Genomic DNA, 23,768 nt, shown 5'->3' with positions numbered 1-23,768 from the left:
AGACTCTAACAACGAGCAAGAAGGACGGCACTGTATCTACTGCCAGTACTGGCACTGCAGGATCAAGCACTAGTGGAGCAGCATTCACCACTACCACTGCAGTATCTGCTGCGAAGAAGACAGCAGGGACAGCACCAAAACCAATGCTGAGAGCAGGTAGCATCACCGGCCCTTCATCACGTTCATCTACAAAGCAGATCCCTTCAGAGTCGAGAAAGACTGTGATAGTCCCATCTACAGGCAAAGAAGGACCCAAGTTAAGTTCTGCTTTTGCCAAATCACTTGATAGAAGCTCAGCAAAACCTTCGAATCAGAGGTCTTCTTCCTTGGCTGCACCTACCTCAAGCTCTCTCCTCAAACGTAAAATTGGATCTGGTACTACGAGTCTGACCTCTTCTGCTGGCAGTAAACGCAAGTGTGATCGCCCTGCGGCTAAGTGTACTACGAGTTCTACAACTAAAAGCGCATCTTCCTCAAACAGTGTGCAGGAATCTAGAGAAAAACGTGTCAACAGGATGTTCTTGTCTCCACAAACAAAACTCTATTGTTTCTTCCTTCGATATGCCAACAAGCTTTTTGAGAAGGGGAATCTTCTGCTCCAAAGAGACGAACCCTGTATTCATCTCCTGCACGGAGAATTCAATGGTCTTCTGAAAGATATCATCGTACGGTTTTTGAAACCATCGGTGTCATCGGTTGCTCTGGTAAATGTACCCTTCTCTGACAGAAATCATCAGAAGAATGATGAGGACCTCATGATTGGGAACGATGCCAAACTGTATATAAGGGAACAAAGGAGTCTCAAGAAATCCACCTTCACTCTGAGTGAGTCAGACATCCAAGGTTTCTTCAGTGCAGTTCGCTCATATTATGTGAAAGCCTGCAATTACATCTTCAAAACCTGGCCGCTAGATGATGAATTAGCCAAGCATGCTCAGGTGCTGGATGTTAAGCTACACCAAGAAGTGGGGTTTGACTGTGTGGAGTTTTTCATCAAGAAATTCCCTGTCTGTTCAGTGGCGCTGATAGTGACATAGACAGTCTTGAGAGTGAATTCGCTCACTACCAGGCAGACGCCTCCATAGCTACAATTGCTACTGAGACAGTGAGAGTGGATGAGCAGTGGCATCGGATTTCACAGCTCACAGATCCCTGCACTGGTGCCAAGAAGTATCCTAATTTGAGCAAAGTGATGAAGGGAATCTTGGTCATTCCTCATTCGAACGCATCATGTGAGCGGGCACTCAGTCTTGTACGGAAGAATCATACTGAATTTCGTCCCAATTTGAGTGTCAAAACCCTGGAAGCTCTCTTAATTGAAAAACTAGCTCATAGCACCCCTTGCTACCAGAGAGAATACAGCAAAGACATAATCAGAAGGGCTAAAAGAGCCACACAGTTGTCACTCAGCAAAGCTGCCATGGAAAAAGCAAGCAGCAGTAGTACCAGCCAGTAAGGTAAGAAAAATATTGCTTCTTTTGTGCTTTTTGTAAATCTTTGATTGTCCCCTAACTTACTAATATTAACATACATGTAACATTAAAAAGTGCACAATTTTCCCCTTTTTTTGTTCAAAAAGTGGGAATTCTTAACATGTTAAATGCTCCAAAATAGGGCTCAGAGGGCACTAGAGAGCGTCTAGAACCCCAGAGCTTCCAGGGCCCTAAGGCGGGCCCTGGACTCCGCCGCAAGGGTCGAGCGCTCCGCGCTCGAGATGTGCGCTTAGCGCACATTATTTGGTGTCGGTTGCAAATCCTCCCTAATTCTGATTTCCAAAAGTTGGCATCTCTTACTGCAAACTGCTTCGAAATCTGGTGTTATTTCACATCAACTCATTCCGAGTGGCGGAGCGCGGACCACTCGCTCCATGCGGTGGAGCGCGGACTGCTCGCTGAAGCACTTAAGTGGCTTTTGCACTCGTGCAAGCACTCCAATTAAATGGTTGATGAGGAACGGTTGGCCAGGCTGTCCCTGCATGCCATAAGGGATCCCTTTCACTTTGAAGCCCATCTTCACCACGCACGCAGCAGTTAATGGAATAAAATGAACTCGTTCAAAAAATGACTATCCACAAGAGTTGTTGCTTAATGCAGACAAACCCGGGAAATATCACAAAGTTCAATCGCTCGTGAAATAAACATTGCAAAAAATCTGCCATTTTTGCCTGCTCGTCTACACGCGTCACATCAGTTGGGGGTCTGTGCAAATGTTGTGCAAACATTTTTTTAAATTTAAAATATCCGTTTTTTTTGTTGTTTAAAAAAAAACAAAACACATTTGCTTTGATTTCCCGGAGAGCACCTTGTGAAACCTCCAAAAATATAGACACAGATCTAGCAGATGCTATGGATAGGCAGTCCCTCTGTGAGACAGGGTGCGAGGTCTTGCAGTGAATCCATTAAATCATACAGCTCAATGAAGCTGGTTAATTTTGTTACATTCCAAAATTTTTTGTTTACTCCATATAATTCCCCAAACAGTTGAACACGGTAAGTTTAATGCTTTGGAAATTGTACATTTTTTTTGTGTATGGATGGAGGAGGGAACATCGCCTTGCTTGCTTAAAGTGAATCGGTATATCGGCTTAGTTGTAAGACTCGTTTCTTTAAATTGTCAGCTTTCACAACAGATTTCAGCACTTATTTAGTCCCGACGATATCCGATCCTCAAAACCGAAATAATATTTCGATGATGTTCTTGATCAGTCCATGAGAGTAGATCGTTGAAAATCATATCATCTAATGCGTGAAATCCCTCCAAGCTCCTCATTTGAAAACTGTAGTACGTACAAAAGCGATGCATACAACTATTCATAACTATGTTGAACAGGCATTCGATACGAGTGAGGAAAGTGAAAAAAAAACTTTATCATTAAGGAATCGTTGCCGCCTGTTCCAAATTAAGGTAAGGTTGAGCAGGCCAAAAATCATGGCAGCTTCAAACCCCAGCGAGGTTACCCAGGAAACGCCTGAAGACCCCAGACAGTGAGGTGGCCGAGGATTGCCTGATGATGGATATAATTAAATAAGACTGTTAATTATCCTCAAAATGGGTGTTTTATTTAACCCAAACACCCGATTTTCGCTCGTGCACTTCCTTGGAGTTTTCTTCATGTGCATGCCAAGTTTCAGGCTGCAATGTTTTATAGTTATGGAGGACGCACGCACACACACACACACACACACACACACACACACACACACACACACACACACACACACACACACACACACACACACACACACACACACACACACACACACACACACACACACACACACACACACACACACACATTGCCTTTTATTTTGGTATAGATATGCCAGACAGGCACCTCATTTAGGTATTAAATTTGATCACCTAACTTTGATTCTAAAAACACTCCACTGGCTGCTTGTGTGTAAATGTATAGAATTTACAATATTGCTGTCAACTTTAAAAGCCAGGTATATATTACTTCCTGCTTACATTTCTGGTTTAATTCCACCATCCACCCCTATATGAAATCTTGTTTCACAACAGAAGTCTCAAGGTAAATGGGCTTTTGGTGATCAAGCGTTCTTCAGATCAACGACTCTTTTTAAAATTTTTAATCTTCCCTGCAATCTTATGATTTTACAATTGTGCTTTGTTAATTTTTACTTTTCTTACTCCTCCATTCTTTGCAAAGCACTTAAGGAGGATCATGTGAAATGAGGTGTTGGAATATGGCGCTGTCATTTTAAGAACCTGCAAATGTCCACATCTTCTGCTATTTTATCTCGTCATTAAATATCCAGCCACACATTCCAACTTCTTAAGATTGCACATTATGTTGTATAGTACCCTCATCCCTCTACTGCGCAGGCAGGAGTTGTGTGTCTTTCTGCTGATGTAGAAATGATGAGAATCCTTTCTGATAAATAGAACATGTCCTTCAATTATGTAAAAAATCTCAGTATCACACGATTGGTCTGGAATGACAGTCAAATGAACCCTTCTCTCCTTGACCACCCACTGGAGGAGATTCAGTCTCTTGGACTTGGCCTCACCATGACCTTTCCTGGGCTGACCACAAAACAAAGCTTGCCTCCAAAGCCAACCTCAGGTTGGGCATCCTCCGTCGATCCAAGTCTTTGTTTGGAAAATCAGAACTACTCGGTCTACAAGGCTTTGTTCATAGCTCAATGAAGTACTGCTCTCTGATATGGGCTGACACTCCAGCATCACATTTATGTCTGAGATTCTGTAGAATGTAAAGGCCTCAAAATTAATGGGATCATCTGTGATGAGGACATAGCACAAAATCTGTTACTCTCACATTGCAGCAGGTCAGTGGTCTCTCAGTTTTCTACTGTTTGTTCTCCAACATCACTTCCTCTGCTCTCTATCCTCCAACTCTCCCCAGAAGCTCCAGGATACATGTTCTTCCAGTAACACCCTTGACTGGTTACTCTTCAAAAATCTAGGCTGACTGCCAACCTCAACTCTTTTATTCATTGCTTCTCCCATGTATGGAACCATCCTTCAAAGGCTGTTCTGTCACTCTTCCATTCAGGGATTTCAACAGACAGTGCAGCCACTTCACGTCATTCCCCATCCTGCCCCCTGGTCTTTATTATCCCCATGAATGCTTCTTAACCCAGCGCACTTGAGTTGGTGTTTTTTTATATCTTTATTTTAAAAAATATCTCTCTCTCCCTCTCTCTCCCATCCCTCCCCCCTCTCACAATACAACTTCCCTCTCTTTACCCCCTTTCCCCTTCCCCCTCTTTATCCCCTTCCCCCTCTCTCCCTCTCTGCTTTTCTGTTCTTTTGTCCCTTTGCAAGTTTTCACCATCATTGCTCCGCTGCTGCACTGTCATTTTAAAACCTTGCTTTTTCATCAGCCTCACTCTTGGAGTTAAACAAAATGATGAAATAGTGCACACTACCTCCCGTTCTTGTAATCCTGAAAGGCAAGCGATTCCACTCTGAGTAGGAAAAGGAGCATTTGCACTTGCTTTATCTTTGACTCTGGCTTTGATTTTTATTTATTTATTCTTTTTTCTGCTTAATCAGGTTTTTTTTTTTTGTTTTGTTTTGGGTTTTTTTCCATGATGAAAATTTAGAGATAATCTTCAGCTTAACCTGGAATGGCCTTTTAAAATCCTCTCATCCACTGTATGATGTCCCACCAAGCACTGAACAAAAGACAGTCAAAGTGAAACAGCCAATATGTTCCCTTATATACGTATTGTATTAAGTATTGTTGCGAATTTGCGCCCGCGTCACTCGAATCGCGACCGCGTCAACCACTGGACGGACAATTCAGTCGTGACCCTCCGGGAACTATCGCCCGGAGCCAGTCACGTGTGGGCCTTTCGACCTCACCACAATCGTGCCAATCGGCCACCCGCGTAGGATAGGGTTGTTCGCCAAACTCGACCTACCTCAGTACCCACGTGGATGGTAAATCGGGCGATCATACCTCGCCGCAGGCCGACTCTGGACACGAACCGCTTGAGCGGTCCGTTCCGTGCTACAGTGATAACCGAGCGGTGTTATCGTCGGCCTCGACGGTTCCGATTAATTACCGGGCGTATTAAGCCCACTACGAACCCTTTACGTGAAGCAGGATGGAGGGTCAATTAAAAGGAAGGAGACGAAGCGAAATGGGAAAACAGTTCACACATAAAGCACATTTATTACCCGGCACACGGAAAGCACATATATACAGTCAAAATGCACATATATCAACCAAAACAAAAGCAACAACGACGCAGAGTTACTACCAACTATGCGCACACACTGCAACACTTATACAGTTCTACTTTTCAGACAGCGCCAACACACATTTACTCAAAAGCAAAGGAAAGAAGCCACCCTCATAGACAAGGGGGCAGACGGGTCTGTAGGCCAATTGTGCGCGTGACCTGGAGGAGCGACCAGGTCCGCGAGACGGGGGGGGTCCTACCCGCGTCCTCGTGACGCGTTGGCGGACGAGCCGCAGATGTGGCCGCGTGGCTTTGCCCCGACTCCGTGCTCCTTGGCAGGTTTCGTTGGCACGGCGTTTTGGAGTGGGGGTAGAACGGGGCCCCCTTTTTGCACTATCTCAGTGCGGGGGAAAGGGGGAATTGTTGATGCCCTGGGGGAGGAGAATGACTGGCTGGCTTGGGTCCCGCAACGAGCGATCTCACACCGCGACCTCGTCGCCGACCGCCGTCCTTCTCGCCTCGGACCCGAGCTCCTTTGCCTCTTCCCGCAACTCTCCTCAGCCGACTGCAGAACCCAAGTCGATGCCACACCGATGACTTCGCCACCCGACTCCACTCTCTGCCACACCGATCACTTCGCCACCCGACTCGACTCACTCTCCCCCGGCTCTCTTCAACTCTCCAACCAAAACTGGCTCACTCTGCCCTGATTCGCCTTGCGCTCGCCGTTTTATAGGCTGGCAGGAGAAAACAATATGCAAATATCCGGATCAGGATGACCTCGGGGGCGGAGCCACGCTCGCCCATTGGTCGGAGGAAAGGGGGCGTGAATCTCCCCTGATCCTAGAATTTGCATATATCGATTTCACACAGACACGCCTGGAGGCGGGGCCAAGCCGCTCCGCACTTGCTAATTGGACGGAGGGGAAGTGGGCGTGTAGCGTTCTTGATCCGAATTCTCCCTCGGAAAGGCTGCGAGTTGCGCTTGCGGCTCGGTGCGTTCGGCACCAATCGCCGAACGGGCCCGAGACAGCCCGACACTCAGTGTTCACAGGTGGTGCGGGAATGGCCGTAGAAGGAGAGAGGTAAAGGTGGTGAAGGGTTTTCGGTGGTGGTTTATGGTTATGGTGCAGTTGGGAATGGCGGTGATGCGATGATGTGGGAGCGAGTTGTGAAGGTCAAGGTCGTGGCTGTTGGCGTTGTTGTTGTCCGAGGGTTGGAGCGTGATTGCAGTTGGTGACGATGGCTGGCGTGGTGGTTGTTGTGTGATGGCGGTTGAGACGTGGTTGGTTGAAAATAGAGATAGAACAGAAAAACGGCTATCTCAAAGCGTCGCAGCCCGAATGAATCACAAAATTCTCTCTATACAGCTTGGTTTGGGGCTAATGACACATGTACTTAGAGATATCTCACCTACGGGCCCTGAATGGTGGTTTGCGAATTTCCACAGCCGTAACAGTATTAAGTCCTTTATTTAGCAACATGCCCTATCCAATTAACTTTGTCTTTATATTTTGTCAGCAGTGTCACCTTCCTCTATGAGGTTGTTCTGTATATATTGAAGACAGTCACTGGTCACGAAATAAACGGTGTGCCAAAATACATTTTTCTTTCACGAGATTAAAGGAATTGCTGCTATCTTTCGAAGTTTGAGCACCGACATTGGTGTTTGAATATCTGAAGCTGCCGGAATGCTGCGCTGACATCCACACATCCAACTCAATAATTTATTTTATCCAGACTAACCGAAGGACTGGACCTCAAAAGTTATTCATCTAATTTTGAGAACTTAGTTTCCTGGAACTTGTGCGAATGGAAAACATTTGTGAATTGAGTGATTTGATAATAATCAGTTGTGTTGAGGAATATCCAATTGCATTTTGTCTGAGTTTATGAAAATTCATCTGTTTCAGTTTAATATTGGATTGAAAAACCTGTCTTCTGGGCAAGACAGCGATTTTGTACTTGCGAAGATGTCCAGACAATCAAATAAATTAAAGTAAAATCCATTTGACTCGCTATTTTGTTGCTGTGACTTTGAGTGATGTTTTGACGGGTATGCTTCATATTAGGTACGAGAAGGCAGCGTTGGACTACCAGGAGGTGATCAGCTCGATGACTGGCATAGATTGTGTCATCCCTTGCTTGGACCATGCCACCCTAAAGATAGCAAATCCTGTGTGTGGTGGAAGCCCACGGCACAGCCAAGGAGGTATGACCTTGGAGTTTACTTTTTGTGGCGTTTATTTTGGTCATTGTTTTAAAATTCCGGACCAAATTGTATATTGCTTTCGGACTGCATGCTCTTGGAGATGTGAACCATCATATTTTTTTTCATTTTGAGGAGAAAAAACCTGCATATCCAAGTGGGTCAAGATTACTTTTCATACCCTGGGTAAATATATATCTATCGCTGTGGTGTTGTAAATATCCTTGGATTTTATTTTATTTTATTTTTTGTAACTTTTAGAATGATTTCATGTTGAATGACTTTGTTCAATGAAAATAAAAATGCACCAAATACGATTTAACCAATTTTTCAACCTGCAGATTGGAGCTGACCTATTCTCAGGTGACCTTTCATCCATGAACCACAGACTTGCTCAGGCCTTCATTCAAGCTCTGGCACATGGCTTGTGTTTTTATTTTATTTTAAATTTGCTTCTCAGCTGGTCACGTGCCAGAGCAGACAGAGCAAAAGGAACATGAAGTGGAACATCCGTGCAATGTAAAACGTGACTTCAAGTCCTCAACTCTTCCCCCCCTCACTAACTCACAAACCCCAAATTCTAAACCTCTGCCTCTAAACCTGAAGGTGTCCATTTCCTCCCCACTTAAGCCATCAAACCCTCTCCCCACCCCTCCTCCCCCAAGGCCTCAACATCCTCCTCCCAACTCTCTCCCATCTTTGCTCTCTTTCCCCCCTCTCCCACCTCCACAATCCCAACCCTCTCCTCTCCTCCTCACCCTCCTCCCACTCATAAAATTCAACGGGAATTCCCAGATCAATCATTACATAATTCATTACATCATTGAAAAAGTGGATTAAATTATTTAACACTTTCCTCTCACCGATCATTCCTATCACCGACTTCACAGAAACGGTGATTGAAACAGCTCCTACATGCCATGGGCCATCACGGTCACCTGACCAACTCACAACCCCATGAAATATGCGGAAACCCTGTGTAATTGCAACACTTCGGTGACTATGAGCAGCCAAATTGTGTCAATATATGACCCAAAACAAATTATCTTCTTCCTGAGAGCATGACATTTGTTTGGATTAAAAGACCGATCCCAAATTTTTGACAAGCTTGTAACTTTTTTCATCTTCGCCAGAAGGGCAGGTCTCTATTTATACCACCAAGACCCAGATGATGACTATCAATACTGCACCTTCTGTATTCACCACTGTAAATGGAGAAGCCCAAGAGACTGCAGTGGAGTTTGCATACCGAGGCAATCTCATCAGTAAAGACAATGGAGCCAAGAAAAATATCAAGGCAAGACTTCACAAAGCTTTTAATGCACAACTCCATTCTATGTGGAAGTCAAAAGAGAGACAGACAGACAGACAGACAGACAGACACAGATGTCATTGTTTGGAGGATGGAACAATACACCGATAAACCAGAGGTGGAAGCAGAGGCGAAGTCCCAGACATAGGTACTCCTGAGGGTTGGGAGGTGCAATATCCATGCACAGACAGTGCGAAATTGATTTATTGATGAAAAGTGTATGACAATAGCCAGGGAGACACGAAGGAGTCAGCGACATCCTTTGCGAGGAAGAAATCTGTCAAACTGATGTCAGGAGGGTGGTTGCAGGCTTTAACAAGGTTGGATGAGTGAGAAGCATTAAGACAGTGGGGTGAGGAGGGATCCAGAAAGGGGGCACATTCAGCCTTGAGAGAGTGGTGGTGAGGTGAGGAATTTGAAAGAGGAGACATGAAATTGAGGGACCCATATGCATCTGCAAGCTATTCAAATCGGCACCTGCCAATGCTGGGAAAGGTTCTCTAAGCTGACTCCAATGATAATTGGTCACTCCTTTGGTGCCGTTTCCCTGGTCTCTGCATATGCTCCAACTGAAGCGAGTGATCTCACCGTGAAGGACGCATTCTATGTCACGCTCGAGTATGTGGTCATTCAGTGCCCCAGGCGAGATACTATCCTAATCTTGGGGGATATCATTGCATCGACTGGAACTGATAGGGATGGTTATGAGACGTGTGTTGGTCCTCATGGGTCTGGAACTGTGAACCAGAATAGGACTAAGTTTCTTGACTTTGCCAGAAGTCATGGACTTCGGGTGGCTGGTTCGTAGTTTCACCACCCACAAGCTCATTGCTGGACTTGGTATTCCAATGCTGGCGGTGTGGCAAAGGAAATTGACCATGTGCGCGTTGATGGTCGCTGGAGGATGATCCAGCACTGCAGGGTCGACCGGAGTGCTCAGTTCAATACCGACCACAGGCTTTTGGTAGCAACTCTGAAGTTGCAGATTAAATTGGGGAGAATGGTACCATCCCAGCCTTGGCTGGATGTTGGCAAGCTCAAGGATGAGACTGTGGCTGTTGAGTTTGCGAACAGAGTGAGTGGGGATTTGGGGTGTCTGGGTGCTTTGGGGAATCGTGAAGAGTTGTGGAGTATCTTCAAGACCAACATCCTTGATGTTGTCGGTGGATGTGTTGGAACTCACCATTGGGCTAAGAAGAATTCTGTCTCCAGGGACATTGGGCACCAATGACCAGAGTCTCAGGGCCAGTCTTAATGGCAGAGCTGAGCTGTTCAGGGAGTTGAAGTGTAAAACTGTTCGTGCACTGAGGGTGGACAAGGAGGCCTATGTGCGAGGAATCTGAGAGGGGGGGGGGAGTATCACATGTGGTCAAGTGATTCTCATCCTTACAGGGGAATTCACGCATTGCATTCCTCCAAGCCCGTCCCGCGGTGTACTGCAGTTAGAGTGGAGCGTGGTGGGCTCTTGATGGAGGAGTCTGAAGTGAAGGCCCGGTGGGCCGGTTACTTTGAGCAGCTGTACCAGGCTGAACCACCAGCTGTGGAGTTGAATGTCAGGGGTGTTACTGTCCCTCTTGCTGATACTCCAATCAACTGTGACCCACCTTTGTTTGTGGAAACACAGGCTGTGGTGAACCGCATGAAGTGGTGTAAAGGTCCTGGGATTTGTGGCATCCATGCTGAACATCTCAAGGCTGGTGGAAATGCTGTACTCACGTCATTGCATGCAGTTCTGTGCTCTACCTGGAACACAGGCATCATCCCAACTGACTGGAAGAGAGACCTTGTTCTCCCTCTCTGAAAAGGGAAGGGTGATTGCCAGGACTGCAACAACTACCGAGGGATGACTTTGCTCTCAGTGCCTGCAAGGACTCTGCTCGGATAATTATTGACAGGGCTCGCCACCATCTGCTTGAGCATCAGCACCCAGAGCAGTCAGGCTTTACGTCAAAGAAGTCAACGATTGACCGTATCCTTGCCCTTTGGGTCCTTACCAAACGCTGATGAGAGTTTCGGCAGGGGCTGCTTGCAGAGATTATGTTGGTCTCTGTAAAATGTTCCATTGAGTGAATCAGGAAGCCCTCTGGAGGATTCTTGGTCTTCGTGGGGTGCCACCAAAACTGATCAATCTGATGTGTGAACTATACTCTGGTACTGAGATTGCTGTGAGATGTTGATACCATCCTTGACTTATTTCCAGTTTTTACTGGAGTTTGTCAGGGGTGTGTTCTGGCCCCCACACTTTTCAGCACTTGTTAACCTCCGCCATCGAAGATGGATGGAGGTTACTGTTTTCACCCCTTTCTGTTTGATACTTACGAAATCAAAAGATTTCGTCAGTATATTGATCACTTCCGTTTCTGTGTGTTTGTTTGTGTGTTTGTGCGTTTGTTTGTTTGTAGGCACGATAACTCGAGAATGGAAGAAGCGACCAATGTCATATTACACCACGTGATTCAGGAGGGTGATGGCTGGCGCTGATTAGATTTTGGTCAAAATCTGTCAAAGGTCAAGGTCACAGTGAGGTCAAACATAATTCCGTAAATTAATGTGGAGAAATGGAGTAATTTTGCTTCGCTCGATGTTACGAGTTCGTTTTAACTTCGATTTTAATTTTGTCTTCGGTTTTTGCGATCGCTTCGGACGCTTAAAACTCGGTTGTCGAAATTCTGGTAAAAATCGGATGTTTTGGAGACGTTTTAAGATTGTATAAAAAATATTTCACTCGACGCGTCACGGGTCGTCCCATGATGCAGTGCGCTCGAGCAGACGTGTAGTTGAGTCACGTAAAGGTTTTCCATGTGCGTGCTGACTGTTTTCGATAAAGATGGTGTTTAAAAGTTATTTTTTTTTTCCCAATAAAGGTTATTGTCGCATGCCTGACTCGCTGAGCTGTCGGATTATGTAAAGATTGTTGGTCGATGGCCAAATATTACGGTTTTGTGACTTTGATAAAATAATATAAAATGATTGCGTGGAGAAATGGAGATTTTTGCTTCGGTCGACGTTACGATTTTTGATGGTTTGGTACAGAATCATTGTAGAAACTTCTGGTTTGCGTCGCAACCTTCTCGAGAGACAGCTTTTATTAGACAAGGTCAGAGGTCAAGTTCATTTCGTAAGTACCAGTCTATGACTGCTTGTTTGTTTGTTTGTTATCTTGCCAAAACAAAGTTTTTGCAAGATTGGTTAGTCACCTTGTATGTTTTTTTTATTTTTATTTTTGTTTGTCTGTAATCACGTATCGATCACTCTGCAGAGCACAGTTATCATTGGAAATTTTTGTAACTTCGCGTATCAGAGTCCTATAGCGGTCCCTTTCAGCGCATAAAATTTTCAAGGTCAAGGTCACTTTGTCGCAAATCAGGGGAGTCGACGAAACCCTTATTTTTTGATCGGATAGTCTTCAAACTTCATGGGAATATAGTTCATGGTCTGGCGCTCAGCTGATTAATTTTTGGTGGCGATCAGCCTTGACCTTCATGGTTAGCACCTCAGGTCAAACATATTTGACCCCAAGGTCAAATTTTGAAATCTTGGATACCATATCGAGTAATACCTCATATGAAAGTGCTTGATAAGTGCTTTCCAGATCTGGTAAAAGTTTGACACTATGATGTCATCTGATGACGTCATGATGAAAAAACGGATTTTTTTCATGGTTACTCTGTAGAACGATTCTCATCGGAATCTCTCTTTGGCAGATATTCCTCAAGGAGTCTGCTCCTGTTGGATCACAGCTCTGTTCACCTCAGTGTGACCTTAAAGAAGTCACACGTGGTCGCCTTTTGGCAAGATACGGGTTTTTATTTGTTTGTGAACAGTATTACGGAAAAACTTCTCGACGGATCTCGATGAAACTTGGTGGGGGGCGTTAGGTCTGGTCCAAGGATCATGCCATTAGATTTTGGACATGGTCCAAAATCCAATATGGCCGCTATGGCGGCCAGTTTGAAAAAATGTTTGAATTTTATTTTGCATTTCTACATGTTTTAAGTGATTTCCAACCCCACCCCCCCCCCCCCCAAAAAAAAGAAATTGTAAGAAAAATAAAATTTGCAAATTTTTTTTTTGGGATTTCTATATGTTATGTTATTTCCAACAAAAAACATGCCAAAATTATAATTGCGGCTTATTTTGGAACTTCAGGTGGATATACCCACATAAAATCAATTTCTGTCTCAAGGAATCAAGTTATGACGAATGAATTGAGTATGTAAAAGTTAAAAGTAAAAGGGAAAGTTGCAAACTATAACTCTGTGAGCACTGTTGACGTCAAATTGAATGAATAGGATATCAGGTTCACTTGAGTGACCTTGCAGTATTGGCGGCGGAGGTTTTGCACTCTACCGAGTGCTCCCCCTCTAGTTTGGATTGGATTCTAGGGAGGATGTTGGAGAGATCAAGCTGCGTTGCATCCATTGGGAATGTCAAGATCTCTGACTTTGATTTCGCAGAAGATGCAGTCATGTTGAGGAGAGTGGATATCCATTTGGGGGCCCTTGAGGTGCTGAATAAGGAGTCAGAGCCACTGTGATTATTGGTTTCCTGGATCAAAACTAAGATCCAGGCTTTCAATGACATATTGGATGCTGCTAGCTTGTATATACCTGTTTGTGGTGAGGTTGTTGATGTCATTTAGAGATTCACTTACCTTGGCAGTGATAATCATGTCTCTGCTGGCTATGAGCCAGAGGTCAACAGATGTCTGCGTCGTGCCTGTGGAATCGATTCATTGCATCATGGGGTGTGGTGCTGTCGGTGCCTGTGCAGGAAGACGAAAGTCCGAGTCTTCAGGTCCTTGGTGCTTCCAGTCTTGTTCTACTGATGTGAGACTTGGACTCTGACCAGGGATCTGAGATGGAGATTTCATTCCTTTAGTTCCAGGTCTCTTCATAGAATCCTTGGCTGTCGCTGGTTGGACTTTGTGTCCAACGAGCGGTTGCTGTTAGGGTTAGCTGTTAGCTCACCACCTTGATAGATACTCTGAGCTCCTGGCCATTCTCCTGACTGTTCTTATGTGAAAGTTGAAGCAAAATACCTTTTTAGTGAGCATGCTATCTCACTTTCCTCATTAACCACTCTCCTGGTGCTATTCCTCAATGGGCCCACACTGGTCCTAACCTGTTCTTTTCCCCTAATATACTTAAAGAATGTCTTGCTATTCTGTTTAATATTCTTAGCCACGTCCTTCTACTCTCTTTTGGCTTGCCGAGCTATTCTCTTCACTTGCCTATGTTTACTCTGATGGTGATATAAATCAAACTCCAGTCCTGCTATTTTAAACCTAATAAATGTCAGTGTGCATCAGAGTGTGTCAGTGTAACAAACACTGACAAACAGGAAGTAACAAACAGAAAGGGGTGAAAACAGTAACCTCCATCCATCTTCGATGGTGGAGGTTAACGAGTGCTGAAAAGTGTGGGGGCCATAACTCCAAAACCATGAAACCTAGCAGCCTGAAACTTTGCATGATTACGAAGAAAACTCCAAGGAAGTGCAAGACTGAAAATTCGATGTTTGGCGCAATTAAAACACCCCTCTTGAAGATGATTAAGCCTTATTTAATTCTGTCCTTCATCAGGCGATCCTCGGCCACCTCGCTCTCTGGGGTCTGAAGACGTATCCTTGTTAACCTAGCTGGGGTCTGAAGCCGCCATGTTTTTTGGCCTGCTCAACGATGCCTCGACTTGGAACAGGCCGCAACAATTTCTTAACGATAGTTTGTTTGTTTTTTCACTTTCCTCACTCGTATTATCGAATGCCTGTTCATCATCTACAATTAGCACAGGTTTTAACATAAGACCGAACTAGAAACACAGTAAACAGAGATAACAAAATAACAGTAAAAACTTATCAACCGGAAACTTGTGACAAAAACGACTGGAAAACTTATCTTTGAGAGTCGGTGGAGACCTTGAAGAGGAACCGCCACCTTTGCTTAAGAACCGGATCCAGAAGTCGTTTAAGAACAGAACCGAAAGTCACAATAACACGAAGCTATTGTGCTTTGTGTGCTTTCATGGCTAAATAATCGGTTCAAAGCTTGTTCCGAAGCTTGGATATGTCAATATGTTGACGCTGTGTTGGGAGCGATATAACATTAGAGGTTATCGACAACACAGACCCATATGATTTGCCGAATACAGCAAGGTCCAGAAGGAAGAAACTTTCCAACCATTTTATCTCCAAATTTAGTGAATTTTCTTGTTTGGAAAAAAAAAAAAAATTTACACCCTGGAAGACGTGAATGTTTGGAAAATTTTTATGCCTACAATGAGTTGAAGTCTGGGTGGATCGGTAATGTGGCTGTCCTATCACGTTGTAAGAGCAAAGGTTGGCCGATAATACATCAATGACACTTTTGGACCTGTACTACACAGAGTTAGTTTGAGAAAATTGTTTTCTTGAATGAGTCGGCACTCCCGGTGAGCACCCGGATTCCATGGGAAAGGTACACAATGTCATGTTGCTGTGCACTCGAGGCATGCCGACAACTCGCATCTTTACTTCCGCTTCGAGTCATGACTTCATGCCGAGGCTCGTGGAGGAGCAAGATCACGGAATGAATCGGGATGTAACCAACCAAAAGGAACAGGAGAAAGAGGAGGGGGTGGGTGGTCAAATACACCAACAGCAGGGTTGAAGGATAAAATAAATTGAGACTTGAAGAAATAATGGATATGTTGAAGAATGAGGGAGAGGGGTAGATGGCTGTGTCGTGGGGTGGGGGTGAACAACATGGATACAGCTGCAAACTCAGGAAGGAGAGAATTGAAACTTGGAAAGATGTGGGCTTTGGAATGGTTAATGGGTTTTTATAAGATCATGGTTGTTAATGGAGCATAAAATGAGATGGTGGTGAACAGCTGTCTTTAAGTTCTGGAGGGAAGAATGAGATTTAATAGATTTGAGGGGTCATTCCACAGGCTTGGAAAAGGTGTAACAAATGAGTGGAGGTGAGCAGTGCTTCTGGATGTTTCTTGAGCAGTGCCATTTTGGACATTCCTCAAAGTCTGAGACTTGCACGGATCTCAAATTAAAATATTAACCCCGAAATTGCTATTTTGGTTTTGTCAACTGCCAACCTCTCCTGTTTGCACTGACAAACATGTCCATACAATATTTCTCTCATGCAAATCATGGACTTGTATGTCAGTGTGATTAATTGGTCTCATCAAGAGTAATTTTGAACATTGCTAAACATGCTTAAAAATGAATGGATGACCGACATGTAGTCCTGGGAGGAACCTCACAATGTCATGACCGAAGGAGTTTCATTTTCTGGGTTGCACCAGAAAAGAAAGTCAAGAAATAACTGAATTTCCATTTGCTACTTAATGGTACATTTCTACCTCTAAGGATGCAAACAAAGAAGAAGAAAACATTAGATCAGAAACTTCATCAGTTTTTCACTTTAAAAAAAAAAAAAAAAAGCAAACAAAATTGAAGAGTACACCATGGATTGTTGCTTCTCTTGGTGGTTGTTTTTGTGCTTCCTCCTTGGATTTTACAATTGTACAAGAAAGTTTAGCCTCTTTTAAAGTTCCCTCATTCTGTGTGCCATACCCAAAGGAAATATTTCAGTGTGATATTGTAAACTTCGAACATTTGAGAACTAACATGCATTCATGTCACTCATGTGGTTAAAACTCTGAAGGGTCGGTTCATTTGTTTTTTTTTTCAGAGACAAAGAAGACTCTGCTGACTCGCCCAACTGAAGTCCCTTGGGAACTGGTTAGTTTCTTGGCTGACCAGACAGCTGAGTGCTATATGGCTATCGGTGACTGGGATGCCCTGCAGGAGTGGCGTACAAGTGTGGCAAACATTCAGAACTCAGCAAGTCACTCGGGAACCAGCTGCTTCTCAGGCCTGCACTGCGATATTAATTATGTCTTGTGAGTGTGATAAAGGGAACTAAATAAACAACGTACTTGATTTTGAGTTTGGAGTGTTAAATTTTTGATTGTTTTATATGGTTGTGTGGGAATTATTGTTTCAACGTGCACGGATGTTTTGTATACGGCTCATTTGCTGGTCTGTTGAGCAAAAACGTTGATTGTTGTGCTTTGTGATAGCAGAGCTCTGAGCAGCTTTGAGGCCGGAAACTTCAATAAGTGTCGAGAGCAGCTTGACCTGTTACCAGGTGAAGGCCCAAGACTAACTGTCGGTGATACATCGGGTACGTTTCATGTCAAAGCATTTTTGTTGAATTGCGCAAGATTTGTGCTTGAGGTGCAAGTTGTATACTAATACAGTACTATAGCAATATTGTTAAATCTCCCAGGATTTATCTAAAACACAAGCTTTTTGCATTGGCATTTGGTGTCTGCTTTACCAATTGAATTAATATAGTTACTGTGATTGGATCTTCATTTTTTTTTTTTTACCTCCGCCACCGAAGGTGAATGGAGGTTGTTTTCACGTCTGTCTCTTTCTCTGTCTTTCTATCTGTGAGCAGGATATCTCAAAACGTTATGGACAGATTCAGCCAAAACTTGGTGGACAGATTGGGTGTGATTAGGACAAATTAATTTGATTTTGGTGATCTGGATACTTTTTATTTTTTTTATTTTTTATTTTTTACGTGATTCTTCACCATTGAGAGATGGGGCTTAAAACCATATATAGGATGGTATTTCAAAAAGTCGTGGACAGATCGTGATAAAACTTGGTGGATGAGTTGGGTAAGTGACTGATTAGATTTTGGTTACGATCCAAATTCAGATCCGGCCTGTCAGTGGGACACAAAAAGTAAACTGTTCAGCCGGGCGGAGGTATGCTCTCCACTGAGTGCCGTTCTATTTTTTTATTTTTTTTTTTATAACTTTTTAATTTTTATTATTTTTTGCATTCGTTCAAACAGTTTCTGAACATCTAACATTGACAGTTATGCGACTGTTTGCGCTTTCTCCTTCAGAGTACAACCACCTTTGTCCGACGTTGATGCCGCCGAACCCCTTGGAGCTCGACAAGTTGGTTGAGGGCCACCTCCTGCGTGCTTCACTCGCCTGCCTGGACTTGATGGAATCTGGAGGACTGGTGAACATGGAAGACGACAACCAACAGACTGAGACTGCAAAGTACATTACATGAATGGCTTCACTTTTCATTTTGAATTTCCTCTGTGATCACAATTTTGCCTGTTGATTTAGTTTGTAAAACTGCAGTCATCACAGCATTGAATATATTAGAGATGTGTTTTCATTTGGTTTTTAGGTCATCTCGTTAGAGATGACCTAATAAAACCAGTCTCGATGTACGTACGTCCCCATTTTTTTATTCCGATTTTCTTGATATTTGCTATGTGGGTAGATGTCGATGAGCGATGCACGACTGTATGACTTTTGACCCTATTCAAGGTCAAGGTCACTCCAAAGTTGCGAAATCGTCCATTTTCAAAATCTATCTCCTCCGTCGTTTTTGATCCGATCTTCGAAATTCCTTCGGATTCTGATAATATGGAACAATATCTAAATTTGGTCAGGCCGGTTTTTTGAAATTCGTCCTGGTTTTCGAGTCACGTGTCTTCAAAGTTGGAAAAATCGTCGATGTGATACGGTCAAAAAAAAATTCGCCCGATCTTGATGAAACTTGGTATGTAGGTAGGGGTCGATTAGTGATGCACGACGGTATGACTTTTGACACGATTGAAGGTCAAGGTCAAGGCCACTCCAAAGTTGCGAAATCGTCCATTTTCAAAATCTATCTCCTCCGCCATTTGTGATCCGATCTTCGAAATTTCTCCGGATTCTGATAATATGGAACAATATCTAAATTTGGTCAGGCCGGTTTTTTTTTAAATTAGTCCAGGTTATCGAGCCACGTGTCTTCAAAGTTGGAAATATCGTCGATGTGATACGGTCAAAAAAATTTCGCCTATCTTGATGAAACTTGGTATGTAGGTAGGGGTCGATGAGTGATGCATGACTGTATGATTTTAGACCTGATTAAAGGTCAATGCCAAGGTCACCGATGCTGTAAACTTGTGAAATCATCCATTGTCAAAATATCATCCGCCATTTATGACTCAGAAATGCGGTTTGATTTCTGAGGTCCGGTTTCTATCCTTTTGAAGACGCATTGATCATAAATGTTCCAAATCTCGAATTCTCGAAATCTTCCAAATTTGTCAGGTCAGGTTCGATCTGTGACCTGCTACAGGTACCATGTAAACCTGTACTAACCTGTTCCATGGTCGGGTTGTCGGCGACTAAACCGTCTCCCCCACCAGGTTTTCTGGTGAGGAGGGTGTTTGGATATGGACACCCAGCAGGATTAAAAACAAAACCTGTCAAAGGGCGGAGGAGCTCCTTGTGAGCCAACGGCCATCCATATCTCGTGCCCAACTGTGTCTGCGGACGTCCTCCTGCAGTTGGGTTACTTCTTATTAGGAGGTTGGTGGCAGGATTTGCACTCCGGCCACCGTAAAACCCTTCATTCCGCAAAACGCAAAAAAATCTGAAAACTCACTCCGTGGGAGTACCTCCTGTGCAGCTTCCCTTCGCAGGGCAGCTCACCGGATGACGGGATTGGGGCAAAGCCTTCGGGACCCCCAATCTTTGATAGGAGGGAAACCACGGGGTAACATCCCTGGGTCAGATTGCGGGAGAGTGTGTCGGAGTGGTGCTCAGGTGTCATCCACCAGACGGCGGTCTCCTTGGGTTAACCTGAGGCGGTCCCTTCAGGTGGGTGCCTGGAATGTCCTATCCCTAAGAGAGGATGATCACCTGTCTCTGTTATCATCTGAGCTCAAGCGTTTGGACATCGGGATTGCAGCTCTCTGAGGTTCGGAGACCGGATTGCGGCGAGATAATGGTGGGTGGTTACACCTACTATTGGTCTGGTCGCTCTGATGGTTACCATACCCAAGGAGTTACTGTAGCTGTGTCCAATAAGCTGACCCCAATGATAATTGAGGTAACACCGGTCAACGAGCGTATTATGAGATTAAGGATTCGTCACTCCTTAGGTGTCATTTCCCTGGTCTCTGTTTATGCTCCGACTGAGGCGAGTGATCTCACCGTGAAGGATGCATTCTACGCCACACTCGAGTCTGTGGTTGATCAGTGCCCCAGACGAGATACACTTCTAGTCTTTGGGGATTTCAATGCATCGACTGGAACTGATAGGGACGGTTATGAGGTGTGTGTTGGTCCCCATGGGTCAGGAACTATGAACCAGAATAGCACTATGTTCCTTGACTTTGCAAGAAGTCGTGGACTTAGGGTGGCTGGTTCATGGTTTCAGCGCCCGCAAGCTCATCGCTGGACTTGGTATTCCAACGCTGGCGGTGTGGCAAAGGAGATTGACCATGTCCTCATTGACGGTCGTTGGAGGATGATCCAGAACTGCAGGGTCTACCGGAGTGCTCAGTTCCTCAATACTGACCACAGGCTTGTTGTAGCAACTCTAAAGCTGCACCTTAAATCCTGGAGAATGGTACCATCCCAGCCGAGGCTGGATGTTGCCAAGCTCAGGGATGAGAGAGTAGCTGAGGAGTTTGCGAACAGGCTGAGTGGACACTTGGGGGGTCTGGGTGCTTTGGGGGGTCCTGAAGAGTTGTGGAGCGCCTTCAAGACCACCGTCCTTGATGTTGCCGGTGGATGCCTTGGAGCTCACCGCAGGGCAAAGAAGAATTTTGTCTCAAGGGACACTGGATACCATTGACCAGAGTCGCAGGGCCAGGCTGAATGGCAGAGCTGAGCTGTTCAGGGAGCTGAGGCGTAAAACTGTACGTACACTGAGGGTGGACAAGGAGGCCTATGTGCGAGGAATCTGTGAGGGGGTAGAGCATCACCTGTGGACAGGTGATTCTCGTCCCGCTTACAGAGGAATTCGCGCATTACGTTCATCCAAGCCCATCCCTTGGAGCACTACAGTTCGAGCAGAGAGTGGTAGGCTCTTGACAGAGGAGTCTGAAGTGAAGGCCCGCTGGGCTGGTTACTTTGAGCGGTTGTACCAGGCTGATCCCCCAACTGTCGAGTTGGACGTCAAGGGTGTTACAATCCCTGTTGCTGACCCTCGAATCAACTGTGGTCCACCTACGCTTGTGGAAACACGGGCTGCGGTGAACCAGTTGAAACGGGGCAAAGCTCCAGGGATCTGTGGCATCCATGCCGAACTTCTCAAGGCTGGTGGAAATGCTGCACTCGTGTCATTGCATGCAGTTTTGTGCTCTGCCTGGAACACAGGCATCATCCCAACTGACTGGAAGAGGGGCCTTGTTGTCCCTCTCTGGAAAGGGAATGGTGATCGCCAAGACTGCAACAACTACCGAGAGGTGACGCTGCTCTCAGTGCCGGGCAAGGTCTTTGCTCGGATAATTCTCGATCGGGTTCGCCACCATCTGCTTGAGCACCAGCGTCCAGAGCAGTCAGGCTTTACACCAAAGAGGTCAACGATTGACCGTATCCTTGCACTTCGTGTCCTCACCGAACGCAGACGAGAGTTTCGGCAGGGGCTGCTTGCAGCCTCTGTTGATCTCTGTAAAGCGTTCGATTCAGTGAATCGGGATGTCCTCTGGAGGATTCTTGGTCTTCGTGGGGTGCCACCAAAACTGATCGATCTGATGTCTGAACTCTACTCTGGTACTGAGAGTGCTGTGAAGTGTGGTGGTACCATCTCTGACTTATTTCCAGTTGTTACTGGAGTTCGTCAGGGATGTGTACTTGCCCCCACACTTTTCAGCACTTGTATGGACTGGATTCTAGGGAGGATGTCCGAGAGATCAAGTTGCGGTGCGTCATTTGGGAATGTCAAGATCTCGGACCTTGACTTTGCAGATGATGCAGTCATCTTTGCGGAGACTTTAGACATCCTCTTGGGGGCCCTTGAGCTGCTGAATGAGGAGTCGGAGCCGTTGGGATTACGGGTTTCTTGGGTCAAAACTAAGATCCAGGCTTTCGGTGACATCTTGGATGCTGCTGTCCTGTTTATGCCTGTTTGTGGTGAGGATGTTGAGGTCGTGGAGAGATTCACTTACCTTGGCAGTGATATTTATGTCTCTGCTGGCTGCGAGTCAGAGGTCAATAGACGTCTGGGTCGGGCCTGGGGAGTCATGGATTCACTGGATCATGGGGTGTGGCGCTGCCGGTACCTGTGCGGGAGGACGAAAGTCCGAGTCTTCAGGTCCTTGGTACTTCCAGTCTTGCTCTATGGGTGCGAGACTTGGACTCTGACCAAGGATCTGAGACGGAGACTTAATTCCTTTGGTACCAGGTCTCTTCGGAGAATCCTTGGCTATCGCTGGTCGGATTTTGTGTCCAACGAGCGGTTGCTGAGAGAGACTCGGATGAGATTTGTTACCTGCATAGTCCGTGAGCGTCAGTTGCGGCTGTATGGACATGTGGCTCGTTTTCCTGACTCTGATCCTGCTCACCAGATTCTCTCAGCGAGGGAGTCTCATGAGTGGAGGAGGCCAGTGGGTCGACCACGTGCCTCATGGTTGCAACAGGTTGACCATCTCAAGGAGATGGGGATGGGCCTGGCATCTGCCTGGGGGATGGCCAGACGGAGGCCCCTGGAGTACCGGCGGAAAGTGGACGCAGCGACGTGCTGTTCTGGCACATGCTCCCATACCTGACCTAACCTGACCTAATCAAAGGTGAATGGCTGAAGATCTTAGGGTCGTGAGTTTGAGCCTCTTTTGTGCCGTTAAAAAGCACGAGGGAGGTTGACTCAGCCTGACATCCTTCCGAGGTTGGTAAATGAGTACCAGCTTCCTGGAAACGGGATTCTGCCTCAGCTGCACAGCCGTGCTCCCACCAATTATGCATCCAGCATCCACAGGCTGCATACAAAATAATAATTATATATTGTTTTGCTCGAGAATCGTGTATTATTTGTAATGTTGGTGAATAAACAGAGGAGAAATGAATACAAAGTACAGCTCGTATGTGACGGAACTCGCCATGGAAGTCAGCTGCAGTAATCATTGAGCAAAGATTTGCCCATGCAATAAGAAGCAAGCCCAGGTGTGTCAGTTCTTGGAGGCCATTGGCAGCTGTGATTAATCCATTAATCCTTGAGAGGCAGGGGGCATGCCTGGAACACACCCATATAAGTGCCTGGAGCGAATGAGAAATAGTATAGAGATGATGATCGACTTTGGAAGGAGATGAAAAAGCACACCAAGGAATGGAATCAAATCGGACAGAGGAAGCAGATCAAAAAGGGGAGACGATATGTTCACTGCGTTCTCATTGCATTTCATGACGTACTCAAGGAGAATTCACCCTTTGAAACGACGATGCTCTCGGGATGCTCGCCATTCATCAAAGCCTCAGCTTAAGTGGAGACCAACTCTGCTCTTTGGTGCGTCCTTGGCAGGGTTAGTACAGGTCCTGGAAATCCTGGAAAGTCATAGAATTTTAAAATATCTTCTTCCAGTCCTTGAAAGTCATAACATGTTGTAAATCATAGGTAGTGAGAAAAACTCGTAACGGGATTTTTGCTTTCTTTTTAAAACAATAAAACTGCTCTGTCTTTACATCAGGCAGTTTTGTTGAAATCTCTTCTGGTGATTAAGTTTTTCACGTCCAATATTATAGGTCTTGTAATGACCAGATTT

General features: G+C 45.2%; 1 protein-coding gene across 4 annotated transcripts in view; it reads left to right on the top strand.

Annotated features, from left to right (window-relative positions):
- SMG1 (SMG1 nonsense mediated mRNA decay associated PI3K related kinase) overlaps positions 1 to 23,768 on the top strand; it is a 213,797-nt gene that overhangs the window by 74,154 nt on the left and 115,875 nt on the right. For all 4 annotated transcript variants that reach the window (XM_085891046.1, XM_085891045.1, XM_085891047.1 and 1 more), the window contains exons 24-27: positions 7,748 to 7,887; positions 16,884 to 17,094; positions 17,278 to 17,378; positions 18,117 to 18,279. In XM_085891046.1, the coding sequence (XP_085747172.1) occupies positions 7,748 to 7,887; positions 16,884 to 17,094; positions 17,278 to 17,378; positions 18,117 to 18,279 (615 nt within the window). The remainder of the gene's footprint in view (positions 1 to 7,747; positions 7,888 to 16,883; positions 17,095 to 17,277; positions 17,379 to 18,116; positions 18,280 to 23,768) is intronic.

Source organism: Eptatretus burgeri, chromosome 8 (assembly GCF_056783735.1).
Source record: "Eptatretus burgeri isolate ZD-2024b chromosome 8, Ebu_testis_v1, whole genome shotgun sequence".
Classification (NCBI taxonomy): Eukaryota; Metazoa; Chordata; class Myxini; order Myxiniformes; family Myxinidae; genus Eptatretus; species Eptatretus burgeri.
This window is presented reverse-complemented; position numbering and strand designations above follow the sequence as displayed.